This window comes from Salvelinus fontinalis, chromosome 10 (assembly GCF_029448725.1).
Source record: "Salvelinus fontinalis isolate EN_2023a chromosome 10, ASM2944872v1, whole genome shotgun sequence".
Taxonomy (NCBI): Eukaryota; Metazoa; Chordata; class Actinopteri; order Salmoniformes; family Salmonidae; genus Salvelinus; species Salvelinus fontinalis.
This window is the reverse complement of record NC_074674.1, coordinates 15,020,837-15,039,387: the sequence shown is the minus strand read 5'-3', so window position 1 is coordinate 15,039,387 and position 18,551 is coordinate 15,020,837. Positions and strand designations below refer to the sequence as shown.

The following is an 18,551-nucleotide window of genomic DNA, read 5'->3' as shown; positions in this document are numbered from 1 at the left end:
CCTCTCCTCTAGATGGCGTACTGTCAGTCAATTGGAGTAGAGTTCATGTTCATTAATGACCTGGAGCAGTGCCAGTGGATCAGACAGAAGTTTGAGAGGCCAGGCATCATGCAGTTCACCCTGGAGGAGAAGAGGACCCTGCTAGCCAGAATGGTTCGATCCACCAGGTCTGTCTGTACACCGGTTTCACATAAAAAAAAATAGTGTGTGCATATTTACCAATTGTGCAGGTTACAAAAAATGTCACAAAGACAGTTTATTGCATAAGCACATTGCTTTTGCCATATTTCTTGTGCCATGATATGTTTAGTGTGATGCACATAGCAGGACAACATACTACACTTCCACACCTCATCCCCAGATGGCAGCAGCAACCGGTTTAAGTGATGTGCTCTGCCAGGAAGCCTTACATTAGACATTTTTGTAATTTAGCAGACGCTCTTATCCAGAGCGACTTACAGTTAGTGCATTCACCTTAAAAACCTCTTAAGGATCGTACCCCTTTTTTCAATTTTTGCCTAAAATGACTTACCCAAATCTAACTGCCTGTAGCTCAGGACCTGAAGCAAGGATATGCATATTCTTGATTCCATTTGAAAGAAAACACTTTGAAGTTTGTGGAAATGTGAAATGAATGTAGAAGACTATAACACATTAGATCTGATAAAAGATAATCCAAACAAAAAAAACATGCGTTTCCTATTTGTTATTCTTTTCATCATCTTTGAAATGCAAGAGAAAGGCCATTATATAATATTGGAGTTTAGGTGCAATTTAGATTAGCAGTGTATGTGCAAAGTTTCAGATTGATCCAGTGAAGCATTGCAATACTGCACAAAATTTAGTATCAAGTCTGCCCAAATGTGCCGAATTAGTCAATTGATACATTTTCAAGTACATAACTATAGAGAACATACATAAATGGTAATGGAAATAATGGTAATAAAAATAATGTAAGTTTACACATCCCCAGGAAGGTCATACATGATGGAAATTAGCTTCCCTATAGAAAAGACACTAACCTTCACACATCTAGATGGCCGGTCGGGATCGGTGTGGGGCCAGAAACAGTAGGGGTTCAAACCTTAGAACCCAGTTCCTACATTTGAATATAGAAATGGATTTAATCAAACAAAGCTATGCTACATTTTATCTCGGACCCTCAGGATGACAAATCAGATTAAGATTTGCTGAATGTAAATGCTTTGTTTATCTTCAGAGGTGCAAGTATTACTTCACAAAAGCCTTGATAATTACGCAAGTGTCCTCTCAGTGAGAGAGAGTGGGACCGAAGCTTCTCAGACGGCCTTTGTTTGTTTCTTTGTGTTAGTTAACCTCTTTAGTTGGGCATGCCTTTTTGTAGGTTGGTTTTTGTACATCTATTTATTTTGTCACCATGAACATGAATAACCTTCTTGGACTGGCCGACCAAGAGGTTAAGACAGAGCTGGCCCTGAACTCGGTAAGTTTGCTATCTCCTGGGTACATGTACATACAACACGATCCGGACACTTCTACGTTCACGCTAAAGCACACACCCAGTCAGGTCACAGAACAATTAGGCAAGCCTAGGTCCCCTAGACAAAGTGAGTGTAGTGTAACAGAAGGTTGTCTCATTGATTCCGTAACACTTGCACCTATCAAATCCTCTCAGATCTCCACAAATGCATAGAGCGAAAGGGCTATTTGAAATTGGGATTAGGGTTCATTTCTGGACTTGGTGACATATGTTTAACTTCCTGTTTAACTTCCTGTTTCCTGTTGGCAAGGTTTGAGGAGTTCCTGCAGAGGAAATGGTCATCAGAGAAGCGTTTTGGCCTGGAGGGCTGTGAGTCTCTCATCCCGGCCCTGAAGACCATCATCGACAAGTCCAGCATGAACGGAGTGGAGAGCATCATCATGGGCATGCCTCACAGGTACTGTTACCACAGAAACACCAATCACAGGCTGCCCCACAGGCAGCGTTGTCCATGGAAACACCAATCATAGGCCCCCCTACAGGTACTGTTACCGCATACACACCAATCACAAGCTGCCCAGTGCGTAGCGTAGCTGAAAGTTGTTCTCTCTCTCTCCACCCTTGTCTCTCGCTCTATCTCTCCAGGGGGAGGTTGAATGTGTTGGCCAATGTGATCCGTAAGGAGCTGGATCAGATCTTCTGTCAGTTTGACTCCAAGCTTGAGGCTGCTGATGAGGTAATTCCTACAGCTAGCAGAGAGCAGGGTCCTGTTCATTAACCACCAAACGGGGACAGAAATAACTGAAGCAGGGAGGGACTTTGTCCAATAAGAAACACAGATTTTCATTTTCTGTTGCAAAAAATGTTCAAACGTTGTCCATTGCGTACCCTAAAGATCACGACCCTGGTAACACAATATGGAAAGTGAATAACACAAAAAAGAATCTTCCATATCAGAAGCTAAAGAAAATGAAGAAGTTATACTCTTACAATTCACCTGCCCTCTCTTCTTCTCCCCCCCTCCCCCCTCAGGGTTCTGGAGATGTGAAGTACCACTTGGGGATGTGGCACCGGAGGATCAACCGGGTCACTGATAGGAACATCACACTGTCACTCATGGCTAACCCTTCCCACCTGGAGGCTGTGGACCCTGTGGTGCAGGGAAAGACCAAGGCTGAGCAGTTCTACTGCGGGGACACAGAAGGCAACAGGGTAAGTACACACACACACAGGCAGACAGACAGACTGTGTATGGATTTGTATGTTTTTTGGTTTCTGTGTCTGCCTGTCTGCCTGTCTGTCTGTATGCCTGTCTGTCTGTCTGTCTGTCTGTCTGTCTGTCTGTCTGTCTGTCTGTCTGTGTATTTATATTTCTGTTTGTGTGTATTTCCAGGTAATGTCCATCCTGCTCCATGGTGATGCAGCATTTGCAGGCCAGGGGGTTGTCTATGAGACCTTCCACCTCTCTGACCTGCCCTCCTACACCACACATGGCACTATCCATGTGGTGGTCAACAACCAGGTAACACATGCACGTGCGGGTAGGCACGCATGCATGCACACACACACACACACACACACACACACACACACACACACACACACACACACACACACACACACACACACACACACACACACACACACACACACACACCCTTCCCTTAGTTTAACTTCCCTCTTTTCTCTCTCCCACCCTGCAGATTGGTTTCACCACCGACCCCAGGGTGGCGAGGTCATCCTCTTACCCTACAGACGTGGCCAAAGTGGTCAACGCCCCCATCTTCCATGTCAACGCTGACGACCCCGAGGCTGTCGTGTACGTGTGTAATGTCGCCGCCGAGTGGAGAGCAACCTTTCACAAGGACGTAGTCGTCGACCTGGTGAGTGTGTGTTTCCTGACCAGGGTGGTGTTCATTAGGCATGAAACAGAGGAAAACAGACTGAAACAGGGAGGGACTACTAAAAAATGGTGTGAAAACGTTTGTGACCAATTAGAAACTTGTCCAATAAGAAACGTGTATCAGGTCAGGTGTTTGTAATGGTCATAATGAGATGATAATTATAATAGGGTTATTAAGCAGACACCTTTAGTGACTTACCGAACAGTCATCATTGACACTTTCTATAAATAAAGGGACTAATGTGTGACATCAGGGTAAAAAAAAAGGCTTTATGTACATTTAATTAGGATTTTCTTGCATCTTCACATGTGTATTTACAGGAATAAGAGTCTAGGTAGGCAAAATGAGACCATAACTCCTAGCAACAACAAAACATCTACAGATCATTCAAAATGTCACATAAAACACGGACACTGCATTTTCTTTGCCATGCCAAGTAGCAGGTCTTTTTGTGTTGTAGTCGCCTTCTCTATCATTTATAGCCATGCTAAACATTCCAGAAGAATGCATTTCTGTATTTTTTTGTATAGTTTATATAATTTAATGCAATAATATAATAGAATGGCCTCTGTCAACAAATCATTGGCAATAATAATTACCAATAATGAAATCATTATAGTCAGTAAACTCTTCAAGTTGTGTGTGTGCATGTGTGTGCATGTGTGTGCATGTGTGTGAGAACTAGATGTCACATTCTTGCTTCCTCTGTCCTTGTTTCCTCCACTCCATGCACCTCCTCGAAAGTGGGACGAACCTTCCCTCCTCTCCCCCAATGTGCTTTGAGAGGGAGGTGAGGAATGGAGGAAACAAGAGGAGAATCTCAATTGCATTTCGTTCATTCCTCACATCCTCTCCCCTTGCCTCCTTCTCAAAACCCATTGGATAAGAAGGTGACAGAGGAGGGACCTCTGACCTTCTCATCCAATGGGTTTTGAGGCGGAGATGAAGAGAGAGGATGCAACGAATCAAGGACATGCAATAGAAATTCTCCCAAGGACAGAGGAAGCAAGTATTTGACAGCTATTCAAATATTTTGACAGTGCCAGACTGGCTGACTGACCGACTGAGCTACCATAATACCCATGACCTGTCCAGAAACAACCCGCATCCCCTACTTCCCAGAGTCTAGACACTTGTGGAGATCTAAGAGGGATTGATGGGTGGTGACATGGGGAGAGCGCCATCTTAACCTCTGATAGGCTTGGTGGAATTTTGGTGGTATTGCTTACACCTGTTCAATTCTCTCAGATCTCCACAAGTGTCTCGGGGTAGGGGCTGGGGAGTGTTTCTGGACAGGACTCCACAACCCTTCGGGTGTGTAGTGGACCGACAGCACAACACTTGAGGCATGGGTTGGATGTTTAATTCCATTGCTATACACACACAGATTTTCACAGGTGTAAGCTGGACACACCCACGGCAACCCTATCAGGCTGATCAGACAGGTCTGGGCAGCTGGAGACCTGCTGTAAACAGGATATATTTACATGTCTACTATTCAAACCCTTCCTTCATTCAAATCAAATGTTATTTGTCACATGCGCCGACTACAACAAGTGTAGACTTTACCGTGATATGCTTACTTACAAGCCCTTATCCAACAGTTCTGTTCAAGAAAAGTTAAGAAAATATTTACTAAGTAGACTAAAATAAAAAGTAATTATAAAAAGTAACACAATAAGAATAACAATAACTAGGCTATATACAGGGGGCACCGGTACCGAGTCCGTGTGCGGGGGTACAGGTTAGTTGAGGTAATTTGTACATGTAGGTGAGGTGAAGGGACTATGCATAGATAATTAACAGCGAGTAGCAGCAGTGTACAAAAGGGGGGGGGGGGGGGGGTCAATGTAAATTGTCCGGTGGCGATTTTATTAATCGTTCAGCAGTCTTATGGCTTGGGGGTAGAAACTGTTGAGGAGACTTTTGGTTCTAGACTTGGCGTTCTGGTATAACTTGAGTGACTGGCGTCTCTGGGCTTATTTATGGGCTTTCCTCAGACACCGCCTATTTTATAGGTCCTGGATGGCAGGAAGCTTGGCCCCAGTGATGTACTGGGCTGTTCGCACTACCCTCTACAGATGCCTTACGGTCTGATGCCAAGCAGTTGCCGTACCAGGCGGTCATGCAACCGGTCAGGATGCTCTCGATGGTGCAGCGGTAGAACCTTTTGAGGATCTGGGGACCCATGCCAAGTTTTTTCAGTCTCCTGAGGAGGAAAAGGTTTTGTCGTGCCCTCTTCCCGACTGTCTTGGTATGTTTGGACCAGGACAGTTAGTTGGTGACGTGGACACCAAGGACGTTGAAACTCTCGACCCGCTCCACTAGAGCCCCGTCAATGTTAATGGGAGCCTGTACGGCCCGCCTTTTCCTGTAGTCCACGATCAGCTCCTTTGTCTTGCTCACATTGACGGAGAGGTTGTTGTCCTGGCAACACACTGCCAGTTCTCTGACATACTCCCTATAAGCCATCTCATTGTAGGTGATCACTCCTACCACTGTTGTGTCGTCAGAGAAAGGGCAGTGTGGAGTGCGATTGAGATTGTGGATCTGTTGGGGCGGTATGCGAATTGGAGTGGGTCTAGGGTGGCCGGGAGGATGCTGTTGATGTGAGCCATAACCAGTCTTTAAAAGCACTTCATGGCTACCGACGTGAGTGCCACGGGGCTGTAATCATTTAGGCAGGTTACCTTCGCTTCCTTGGACACAGGTACTATGGTGATCTGTTTGAAACATGTAGGTATTACAGACTTGATCAGGGAGAGGTTGAAAATGTCAGTGAAGACACTTGACAGTTGGTCCGCGCATGCTTTGAGTACACGTCCTGGTAATCCGTCTGGCTCAGCGGCTTTGTGAATGTTGACCTGTTTTTAAAGGTTTTGTTCACATCGGCTACCAAGAGCATTATCACACAGTCCTCCAGCACAGCTGGTGCTCTCGTGCATGCTTCAGTGTTGATCGCATCGAAGCGAGCATAAAAGGCATTTAGCTCGTCTGGTCAGCTCGCGTCACTGGGCAGCTCGCGTCTGGGTTTCCCTTTGTAATTCGTAATAGTTTTCAAGCCCTGCCTCATCCAACGAGCATCAGAGCCAGTGTAGTACGATTCAATCTTAATCCTATATTGACGCTTTGTTTGATGGTTCGTCTGTGGGCATGGTGGGATTTCATATAAGCATCCGGTTTAGTCTCCCACTCCTTGCCTGTAATCCATAGCTTCTGGTTGGGATATGTATGTACAGTCACTGTGGGGACGACGTCATCGATGCACTTATTGATGAAGCCGATGACTGAGGTGGTGTACTCCTCAATGCCATTGGATGAATCCCAGAACATATTCCAGTCTGTAATAGCAAAACGGTCCTGTAGTGTAGCATCCGCGTCATCTGACCACTTCCGTATTGAACGAGTCACTGGTACTTCCTGCTTTTGTTTTTGCTTGTAAGCAGGAATCAGGAGGATAGAATTATGGTCAAATTTGCCAAATTGAGGGCGGGGAAGAGCTTTGTATGCATCTCTGTGTGTGGAGTAAAGGTGGTCTAGGATTTTTTTTTTAAATATTTGGTAAAACTGATTTAAGTTTGCCTGCATTAAAGTCCCCGGCCACTAGGAGTGCCACTTCTGGGAGAGCATTTTCTTCTTTGCTTATGGCCTTATAGAGTTGGTTGAGAGCGGTCTTAGTGCCCACATCGGTTCTGTGGTGGTAAATAGACGGCTACGAATAATATAGATGAGAACTCTCTCGGTAGATAGTGTGGTCTACAGCTTATCATAAGGTACTCTACCTCAGGCGAGCAATACCTCGAGACTTCTTTAATATTAGACATCGCACACCAGCTGTTATTGACAAATAGACACACACCCCCACCCCTCGTCTTACCAGAGGTAGCGTCTCTGTTCTGCCGGTGCATTTAAAATAGCACTCGCTCTATATTGTTCTGAATGTATTCATGTTTTTCATTCCAGCTAGTTAGATGTACAACCAATGACTAACTATAGCTAGGGCATATCTCTTGTCTAGCAATAGGCACTGTTGTTTTGGATGTATAGCATAATTTAATAAGATTACCAATGATTAGCTTGGTAGCTAGGATATATCAGTCAGCTAACTATTTACAGTAACAGCAGTTCATTAATACGTCAATACACACTCAATTATATGCAGAAATGTCGAAATATTACCTTATCTTGCACAGTGGCTTGGTATGGGCAGCTATTAGTCAATTAATTAATTGATAATAAATTCATAGAATGGAGTTTGAAGGATGACCTCTTTATCACTTGACTGTCATTCAGACAGTATCTCCGATGAGATACATTCAGGGGGGGCATCCATGAATACAATTGTAGCAGCTCCAAACAGTTGTACACTACTAGAGATGCACACTGGTACCCTAATTTATTGAAAGACCCATATATGTAGCCCCTGCAGGTAACATGCCATAACCATGAACGAGCTGAATTCTAATGTGTGTGTGTGTGTGTGTTACAGGTGTGTTACAGGCGTAACGGCCACAATGAGATGGACGAACCCATGTTCACCCAGCCTCTGATGTACAAGCAGATCAAGAAGCAGAAAGGAGTCCTACAGAAATACGCTGAGAAACTCATAGCAGAGGGAGCTGTCACCAGACAGGAGTACGAGGTAACATATTTTGCCATATACACTGAGTATACCAAACATTAGGAACACCTTCCTAATATCGAGCTGCACTCCCACTTTTGCCCTCAGAACAGACTAATTTCATCGGGGCATGGACTCTGCAAGGTGTCGAAAGTGTTCCACAGGGATGCTGGCCCATGTTGACTCCAATGCTTCCTGCAGTTGTGTCAAGGTGGCTGGATGTCCTTTGGGTGGTGAACCATTCTTGATACACACGGGAAACTGTTGAGTGTGAAAAACCCAGCAGTTCCTGACACAAGCAGTTGTACCTGGCACCTATTACCATACCCCGTTCAAAGGCACTTAAATATTTTGTCTTGCCCATTCACCATCTGAATGGCACAAATACACAAACCATGTCTCAATTGTCTAAAGGGTTAAAAACACTCATTTAACCTGTCTCCTCCCCTTAATCTACACTGATTGAAGTGGATTTAACAAGTGACATCAATAAGGGATCATAGCTTTCACCTGGATTCACCTGGTCAGTCTATGTAATGGAAAGAGCAGGTGTTCTTAATGTTTTGTGCACTCAGTGTATACTATACACCATAGACTGCCCATAGACATCATGTAGCATAATCAGCCCTTACAAACCTCTACTTAGATATTATATTCTGTCCTCTGTCTTTATATGAAAGACTGTTGTTATATAGAATGCACTCGCTGATTGATATGAGGTACCAAGGTGTTGTTGTTGAGGATGACTTAATTTAACATTAAATCGATATTAACCCTCTCCCCTCTAGGAGGAGATTGCCAAGTATGACAAGATCTGTGAAGAGGCTCATGCTCGCTCCAAAGACGAGAAGATTCTACACATCAAACACTGGCTAGACTCACCCTGGCCCGGTCAGTGTGTGTGTGTGTGTGTGTGTGTGTGTGTGTGTGTGTGTGTGTGTGTGTGTGTGTGTGTGTGTGAACCTAAGTTTTACAATATATTGTAAGTGCATACAGTACCAGTCAAAAGTTTGGACACACCTACACATTCAAGGGTTTTTCTTTTTTTGTACTATTTTCTACATTGTAGAATACCAGTGAAGACATCAAAACTATGAAGTAACACATGGAATCATGTAGTAGTGTTGTGGCATTTTCCTGTATTACCAAATGAGGAGAGTTACAAACCACACACCAGTCAGAGTTATACTTAAACTTCATCTTTAATAATATGAGCTTTACAATAGCTCTTTGACTTTCAGCAATTCACTATCTATAATGAATTGTTAGAGAGTCCCAACATAATGGCAACTGAGATCTTTTATAGCAAAGATCCACCCCCCTAGTCGACATGACAAACCACAGATAATAGGAACTGTTCACAAAGAAAGACTTTTATTTGAGAGAGGAGTATCCCATAGCCAGATAGCATTCGCTATAAATTATCGTTCAGTTTGGTCTCTAAGACAAGGTTCTAATCTCGTTCCTGGTACTTCATAGCACAGAACTATTACCTCATCCAATGGCATAACTCAATTGTCAACTCTAGATACTTCCATCTCAAGTAAACCCCCTCTTGAGCCCACTCCTGGACAAGCTCACTGAGGGGAGTGACTTGCGGAGTGACTTGCGCACAGACATTGTGGAGCCAAATAATTGGTTCCCCCTTAATCACGCCATCCCTTCACATGGTTTAACAGATACATTCACATATGGAGACAATGTTCCATCCTGTCCTCTTCCCTTTCTGATATTCTGCATAGCACCAGAGACATGTAAAAGACAAGCCTGACCTCTCCCCTCTCTGGGCCCCAAATGACTAAGCCCCAGCTGAGGGAAGAAATGCAATTGCCAACACTAGAGTCTACTAGAAATACATTCTAATAAAAAGTATATCACATAAGAATATTACCGTAATTGCTGGACTATTAAGCGCACCTGAATATAAGCCGCACCCACTGAATTGAATTGTTTTTTTTTTTTTGTACATAAATAAGCCGCACGTGTCTATAAGCCGCAGGTGCCTACCGGTACATTGAAACAAATGAACTTTACACAGCCTTTAAACGAAACACGGCTTGTAACAAAAATAAATAGGCTTTAACGAAACACGGCTTGTAACAAAAATAAATAGGCTTTAACGAAACAGGCTTGTAACATTTTTTTTTTTTTAAATAGCAGTAAACAATAGCCCACCAAGAAAGTCCTTGGTCACTATCTTCCTCCTGTGCACTGAAACCACTGAAGTCATCTCCTTTGGTGTCGGAGTTGAATAGCCTCAGAATTGCTTCATCCGATGTTGGATCGTTTTCATTGCGCTCTCCTCACTTTCATCCGGAGGCAAACTCATCCAAGCCTCATTTTCTAGTTCGGGCCATCTGCTTTTCTTTCCTCTGAAAACTTTTGTTGTCTTTTTGCACTAAGTCAGTTTCTCACGCTGCTGTTTCCAACGTCTTATCATCGACTCATTAAGGCTCCCGTGCAGCAGCACTATTTCCTTCTCCAACAGCCAGATCGATCGCCTTCAAATTGAAAGCTGCATCATGTGCATTTCTCCGTGTCTTTGCCATGATGAGGGTGACAAAATGACTACCGTAATCAGAATGATGGAAAGTTTGAGCGCGCTCGATTTACGTCACATTATGTGACGGTGCTCAGTTTTTTGGCGGCATGAATTTGTGAAAGCGGGAAAAATCCATAAATTAGCCGCGTCATTGTATAAAGCGCAAGGTTCATAGCGTGGGAAAAAAGTAGCGGCTTATAGTCCGGAAATTACGGTATGCAGATATGACATCTTAATTACTTATGTTACCCAACTAATTCTGATTCATCCACCACAGTAGCCAAAAAAAGTGTTCAACAAATCTAAATATATTTTAGATTTTAGATTCTTCAAAGTATCCACCCTTTGTCTTGATGACAGCTTTGCACACTCCTGGAATTCTCTCAACCAGTTTCACCTGGAATGCTTTTCCAACAGTCTTCAACAGTTCCCACATATGCTGAGCACTTGTTGGCTGCTTTTCCTTCACTCTGCGGTCCAACTCATACCAAACCATCTCAATTTGGTTGAGGTCGGGTGATTGTGGAGGCCAGGTCATCTGATGCAGCAGTCCATCACTCTCCTTCTTGGTCATATAGCCCTTACACAGCCTGGAGGTGTGTTGGGTCATTGTACCTGTTGAAAAACAAATGATAGTCCCACTAAGCGCAAACCAGATGGGATGGTGTATTGCTGCAGAATGCTGTGGCAGCCATGCTGGTTAAGTGTGCCTTGAATTTTAAATAAATCACAATGTCACCAGCAAAGCACCCCGACACCATCACACCTCCTCCTCCATGCTTCACGGTGGGAACTACACATGCGGAGAACATCCGTTCACCTACTCTGCGTCTCACAAAGGTTCGAACCAAAAATCTAAAATTTGGACTCATCAGTCCAAAGGACAGATTTCAACTGGTCTAATGTCCATTGGTCATGTTTCTTGGTCCAAGCAAGTCTCTTCTTATTATTGGTGTCCTTTAGTAGTGGTTTCTTTGCTGCAATTTGACCATGAAGGCCTGATTCACGCAGTCTCCTCTGAACAGTTGATGTTGAGATGTGTCTGTTACTTGAACTCTGTGAAGCATTTATTTGGGCTTCAATTTCTGAGGCTGGTAACTCTAATAAACTCCTCCTCTGCAGCAGAGGTAACTCTAGGACTTTCTTTCCTGCGGCGGTCCTCATGAGAGACAGTTTCATCATAGCTTTTGATGGTTTTTACGACTGCACTTGTAGAAACTTTCAAAGTTCTTGAAATTTTCCACATTGACTGACCTTCATGTCTTAAACTAATGATGTACTGTTGTTTCTCTTTGCTTATTTGAGCTGTTCTTGCCATAATATGGACTTAGTATTTTACCAAATACTGTTGTCTTCTGCATAGCACCTCTACCTTGTCACAACACAACTAATTGTCTCAAACGCATTAAGAAGGAAAGAAATTCCACAAATTTACTTTTAACAAGGCACACCTGTTAATTGAAATGCATTCCAGGTGGCTACCTCATGAAGCTGGTTGAGAGAAGACCAAGAGTGTGCAAAGCTGTCATCAAGGCAACGGGTGGCTACTTTGAAGAATCTCAAATATAAAATATACACTACTGGTCAAATGTTTTAGATCACCTACTCATTCAAGGGTTTTTCTTTATTTTTACTATTTTCTACATTGTAGAATAATAATGAAGACATAAAATCTATGAAATAACACATATGGAATCATGTAGTAACCACAAAAGTGTTAAACAATGTAGAAAATGTCCACACTTTTGACTGGTAGTGTGTGTGTGTTTTATTCTCTGTGTAAGCATACACTAACAGTGTGTATTTTTTATCAATGTGTGTGTGTGTGTGTGTGTAGGTTTCTTCAACATGGATGGCCAGCCTAAGAGTATGACCAGTCCGTCTACAGGCCTGACTGAGGAGGAGCTGGGACACATAGGACACATTGCTTCATCTGTCCCTGTGGAAGACTTCACTATACATGGCGGTAGACAACCACGCACATACACTCAAACACACAAGTGCGCGCACAAGCCCGTACACACACATACACACGCGTGGACACACACAATACATGTGGAAGACAAATACAGCGTAACCTTGTGTGTGTGTGTGTGTGTGTGTGTGTGTGTGTGTGTGTGTGTGTGTGTGTGTGTGTGTGTGTGTCAGGTCTGAGTCGTATACTAAAGGGTCGTGCGGCGATGGTGGGCCAGCGTGTGTGTGACTGGGCTCTAGGAGAGTACATGGCCTTTGGCTCGCTGCTCAAGGAGGGAACACACATACGTCTCAGCGGACAGGACGTGGAGAGAGGAACCTTCAGGTACTAATGTCACCCTGTTGTAATCCTGGGATTTTGCAAGCTTCTGGACAAAGAATCTGCAGAGGTGGGTGCGGCGGGACTCCAAGGACTGCAAGCCCATGTCATTGCATGCAGTCGTAGGACGTGTAGGTGGGGCCCGGGATGATTTTGGTTGCACGTGTTGGATCTTCTCAAGTTGGTTGTGTTGGTGGGCTTTGAGACCTGGGTGCCATACTGAAGCACTATTGTCACATCTTGGTGGTATAGTAACTCGTATTTACTCTCTCTCTTCATGTCTCTCCCTCGCTTCTTCTACCCACCCCTCTACCTCTCCCCTTCCTCTCTTTTCTCTACCCATAACTCTCTCTCTCCTTCTCCATCTCTCCATCTCCCCCTCTACAGTCACAGACACCATGTTCTCCATGACCAGAATGTAGATAAGAGGATCTGTATTCCCATGAACCACATCGCTCCTAACCAGGCTCCATACACTGTCTGCAACAGCTCTCTGTCAGAGTACGGAGTGTTGGGTTAGTACACACACACACGTACACGTACGCAGACATGCGCACAAACACATGCAGATGCAGTCTTTTATTTAGCTGTCTTTACGGTACAGCATGCCACAGCATTATGAGGAGTTGTTTTTGTTTTTTTACTTCCCTCATGCTTTCTGACCTGAACATCTCTCTCTCTCCTTTCCTCCCCCCTCTAGGTTTCGAGCTGGGTTTTGCCATGGCTAGTCCCAATGCTCTGGTTCTGTGGGAGGCCCAGTTTGGGGACTTCCACAACACAGCCCAGTGTATCATAGACCAGTTCATCTGCCCAGGACAGGCCAAGTGGGTCAGACAGAACGGAATAGTCCTACTGCTACCCCATGGCATGGAAGGAATGGTAGGAACTACTGTCTGTCCGTCCGTCCATCTGTGAGGCAGAGTATGTGAGTGTAAACCTGTGTGTGTGTGTGTATCCGTCCGCCTGTCTGTCTGCCTCAGTCTCTGAAAACAGAATAGCACTGCAGCCCCCACCACTCATCTACAAGTATGTCTTCGCTTTGAAGAACATTGTCTGTTGTCACAAATGGATGATAAACTACATATCCCATGATCCTATACTCAGGGTCCAGAGCACTCGTCGGCCCGACCAGAGAGGTTCCTGCAGATGTGTAACGAAGACCCGGATGCATACCCTGTAAGTATGTGTGTGTGTGTGTGTGTGTGTGTGTGTGTGTTTATTTTTTTATTTCACCTTAATTTAACCAGGTAGGTGAGTTGAGAACAAGTTCTCATTTACAACTGCGACCTGGCCAAGATAAAGCAAAGCAGTGCGACAAAAACAACAACACAGAGTTACACATAAACAAACGTACAGTCGGGGCCTCCCGGGTGGAGCAGTGGTCTAGGGCACTGCATCGCAGTGCTAACTGCGCCACCAGAGTCTCTGGGTTCGCGCCCAGGCTCTGTCGCAGCCGGCCGCGACCGGGAGGTCCGTGGGGCGATGCACAATTGGCATAGCGTCGTCCGGGGTAGGGAGGGTTTGGCCGGTAGGGATATCCTTGTCTCATCGCGCTCCAGCGACACCTGTGGCGGGCCGGGCGCAGTGCGCGCCAGCCAAGGGGGCCAGGTACACGGTGTTTCCTCCGACACATTGGTGCGGCTGGCTTCCGGGTTGGAGGCGCGCTGTGTTAAGAAGCAGTACGGCTGGTTGGGTTGTGCTTCGGAGGACGCATGGCTTTCGACCTTCGTCTCTCCCGAGCCCGTACGGGAGTTGTAGCGATGAGACAAGGTAGTAATTACTAGCGATTGGATACCACGAAAATTGGGGAGAAAATGGGATTAAAAAAAAACCCAAACGTACAGTCAATAACACAATAGAAAAGAAAAATAGAAAAATGTACAGTGTGTGCAAATGTAGAAGAGTAGTGAGGTAGGCAATAAATAGGCCATAGAGGCGAAATAATTACAATTTACCATTAATACTGGAGTGATGGATGTGCAGATGATGATGTGCAAGTAGAGATAATGGGGTGCAAGAGGGTAAGTAATAATATGGGGATGAGGTAGTTGTGTGTGTGTGTGTGTGTGTGTATGACCTGTCCCTTCTCTCGTGCATAGAAATTCTCTGCTGAGGAGTTTGCTGTGCGTCAGCTGTATGACTGTAACTGGATCATAGTCAACTGCTCTACACCGGCTAACTACTTCCACGTCCTCCGCAGACAAATACTACAGCCCTTCAGGAAGCCTGTGAGTGCCACACGCGCACACGTACATTCAGGTTTACAGAAGCACGTCCTTCACATACACTCTACACACACATCTCTCCTCTTTTTCTCTTTTCCCCTTATTTTCTCCCTCTCCCTTTCTCTCTGTTCTCCAGCTGATAGTCTTCACCCCCAAGTCTCTGCTGCGCCACCCTGATGCCAAGTCCAGCTTTGACGACATGCTGCCAGGTGAGGGAGAGATGGAGGGAGATGAGGGAGGATTTAGGTTCGCAAGGCGAGGAGGTCGGAAGGCTAGCTATGGTCACGATGGCTCCTTCTAACATCTGACGTACGGTACTGTGTAGTTAAGTTATTCGGTAGCAAAGCTATCTTCGCTAAGATATCTGGTGGAACGGGATGAGAACGATTTTCTGAAGTGTCTGCTTGTCACCAGACCTGAGTTCCAATGGTATTTGCTTTCAGTCAAATGCGCTGAGCGTTTGACTGAGCCTGAGCGGGGGTTGCACTTTGGGGACTATTCCATTGGGTTCCATTGCATCAGGCAAGTATTAGAAAGAAAACAAATACTATTTAAATACTGCTTATCAGACCAATGAGAGACGAATGATTGTGTGTGTGTGTGTGTACCGTACGTGTGTGTGTTTCTATACTGTGTGTTTGTGTGTGTGTCTTTCAGGTACCCACTTCCAGCGTCTGATCCCAGACAGTGGTCCTGTGTGTGAGAAGCCAGATGGGGTGAAGAGGATTGTGTTCTGTACTGGGAAGGTCTACTATGAACTGACCCGAGAACGCAAGAACAGAGGCATGGATAATACTGTGGCCATTGCACGCATAGAGCAGGTATACACACACACACATGCATACACGCACACATGTACAGTGCACACACTCAGGCATACACACACACACACACACTTCCAATCTCATCTCTCTCTCTCCTCCATCTATCTCTCTTCCAGCTCTCTCCCTTCCCGTTTGACCAGGTGAAGGTGGAGACAGGTCGTTATCCCAACGCTGACCTGGTGTGGTGCCAGGAAGAGCACAAGAACCAGGGTTACTATGACTACGTCAAACCCCGCCTCCGCACCACCGTCGACCGCACCCGCCCCGTTTGGTACGACCAGCCTCCTTCACTCACACCTGCTCACAGGGGAAGATATCAATGAATAATTTGATCAAACCTGGTCAAAGAGTTGTGTTTTGTATTAAATGTGTTCTCGCTTCTTTCTCATGTTTGTGTGTGTGTGTGTGTGAATGTGTGTGTAGGTATGCTGGTCGTGGGCCAGCAGCAGCTCCAGCTACAGGGAACAAAGCAGCTCATCTGGTGGAGTTACAACGCTTCCTAGATACAGCTTTTAACCTGGACGCATTCACTGGGCAGTCCTAACACACTTATACTAGAATCCCTATGCCCTATACCCCTCAAACTCAACTCTGGACCTCGAAACCAGTTCCACTGCGTTTTTCATTTCCCCCTCTAATCAGGGACTGGTTTAGACCTGGGACACCAGGTGGGTGCAATTAATTATCCGGTAGAACAGAAAACCAGCAGGCTCCGGACCTCGTAGGGCAAGAGTTGAATACCACTGACCTATACACCACACACTACCTTTACCTCACCTGCTGAAGTTACACTGTTTTTTAGTCGGGTTTTAACCTGAATGTATACACGTGAGTCTTAGTAGACTTATACCCTAGACTCTAGCCCCAACACCCTTCATCCTACTCTTATCCCTAAACCAGCATACACTGGATAGTCTTAACACACATACCCTGAACCCTCATTCAGTTTCTCTATATTATTTATATATCAAGCCACACTATGAGCTGTCTGCTATGACAGACTTTAGATACATTGATACGCACACTGACTGACCATAGGTCCTCTTGCACTGTTGAGCAATGGAGGGAAATGTCCACGCCGTTTGACCATGGATCCATTTTAAGAGGAATGTATTCAACCATACAAATGCCCTCCATTTTCCTCTCTCTCACGTTCTATCTCTCACTACTCGTTCTCCATCTTCTCCATCCCTCTCCTCCTCTGTGTTTTAACCCTCTTTCATTTATTCTTCCCATTCATCTCTTTTCATTCCCCTCTTCTTCTTTCTCTCCTCTTGACCACTCACCTCCCTCTCTTTTCTCCTCCTCCTCCCTACTTTTCCCTCTCTTCCACCTCCTGTGCCAAATGTAAACAAGCTTTTGGGAGATGAAAAATTACTATTATATTATATAAAAATAGTGTATAAGCTTTGCTAGTAACTTATGAAGAGACAAGGTAAAAATGCCTACTGGTCTGGCGGGGATCTCTTTCGGACTAAGTAAAGGGTTTATTTATTTTCGTATAGTGTTCTATGTTTATTCCTTAATCATTTATTCATTCAATAAAGACATTGTCGGTGTCATCGTGTGAGCCTTCAAATGCTTTTCAGGTATCTCATATCTTACATATTAATAACTTACTAATAACATATCTTGGGTGTGTCAGCAGTGCGCAGTTAATTTGACTAATAAACATAGTGACGTCATCAAAACTCATTCCGATTAGCTGGGCTCCCCTGTGGGTGGGCCTGGCTCCCAAGCCATAGATCAGGGCCTAATGAATTTATTTCAATTTGACTGATTTGCCCCTATGTACTGTAAACCAGTAAAATCTTTGAAATCGTTTCAAAAAAAGTTTGGACAAAAGTTTGGACAAACCTACTCATTCAAGGGTTTTTTCTTTATTTTATTATTTTCTACATTGTAAAATAATAGTGATGACATCAAAACTATGAATTAACACGTATGAAATCATGTAGTAACCAAAAAAGTGTTCAACAAATCAAAATATATTTTATATTTTACATTCTTCAAAATAGCCACCCTTTGCCTTGATGACAGCTTTGCACACCCTTGGCATTCTCTCAACCAGCTTAATCTGGAATGCTTTTCCAACAGTCTTGAAGGAGTTCCCACATATGCTGAGCACTTGGCTGCTTTTCCTTCACTCTGCGGCCCAACTCATCCCAAACCATCTCAATTGGGTTGAGGTCGGGTGATTGTGGAGGCCAGGTCATCTGATGCAGCACTCCGTCACTCTCCTTCTTGGTCAAATAGCCCTTACACAGCCTGGAGGTGTGTTGGGTCATTGTCCTGTTGAAAAACAAATGATAGTCCCACTAAGCGCAAACCAGATGGGATGGCGTATCGCTGCAGACTGCTGTGGAAGCTATGCTGGTTAAGTGTGCCTTGAATTCTAAATAAATCACAGACAGTATCACCAGCAAAGCACCCCCACACCATCACACCTCCTCCTCCATGCTTCATGGTGGGAACCACACATGCGAAGATCATCTGTTCACCTACTCTGCATCTCACAAAGACACAGCGGTTGGAACCGGAAATCTAAAATTTGGACTCATCAGACCAAAGGACCGATTTCCACCGGTCTAATGTCCATTGCTCGTGTCTCTTCTTCTTGTTGATGTGCATTAGTAGTGGTTTCTTTGCAGCAATTCGACCATGAAGGCCTGATTTCACGTAG

The 18,551-nt window shown here is 44.7% G+C and overlaps 1 protein-coding gene across 2 annotated transcripts in view; it reads left to right on the top strand.

Moving 5' to 3' along the window:
- The window catches only part of LOC129863674 (2-oxoglutarate dehydrogenase complex component E1-like), a 62,065-nt gene extending 44,638 nt beyond the window's left edge, over window positions 1-17,427 (top strand). For both annotated transcript variants that reach the window (XM_055935820.1, XM_055935821.1), the window contains exons 6-23: window positions 13-167; window positions 1,770-1,916; window positions 2,105-2,195; window positions 2,492-2,671; window positions 2,853-2,981; window positions 3,163-3,342; window positions 7,853-8,005; window positions 8,773-8,875; window positions 12,364-12,492; window positions 12,675-12,825; window positions 13,207-13,334; window positions 13,520-13,698; window positions 13,924-13,995; window positions 14,919-15,047; window positions 15,181-15,253; window positions 15,702-15,865; window positions 15,985-16,139; window positions 16,292-17,427. In XM_055935820.1, the coding sequence (XP_055791795.1) occupies window positions 13-167; window positions 1,770-1,916; window positions 2,105-2,195; window positions 2,492-2,671; window positions 2,853-2,981; window positions 3,163-3,342; window positions 7,853-8,005; window positions 8,773-8,875; window positions 12,364-12,492; window positions 12,675-12,825; window positions 13,207-13,334; window positions 13,520-13,698; window positions 13,924-13,995; window positions 14,919-15,047; window positions 15,181-15,253; window positions 15,702-15,865; window positions 15,985-16,139; window positions 16,292-16,412 (2,439 nt within the window). In that variant the 3' untranslated portion in view covers window positions 16,413-17,427. The remainder of the gene's footprint in view (window positions 1-12; window positions 168-1,769; window positions 1,917-2,104; window positions 2,196-2,491; window positions 2,672-2,852; window positions 2,982-3,162; window positions 3,343-7,852; window positions 8,006-8,772; window positions 8,876-12,363; window positions 12,493-12,674; window positions 12,826-13,206; window positions 13,335-13,519; window positions 13,699-13,923; window positions 13,996-14,918; window positions 15,048-15,180; window positions 15,254-15,701; window positions 15,866-15,984; window positions 16,140-16,291) is intronic.
- Window positions 17,428-18,551: the final 1,124 nt, after the last annotated feature.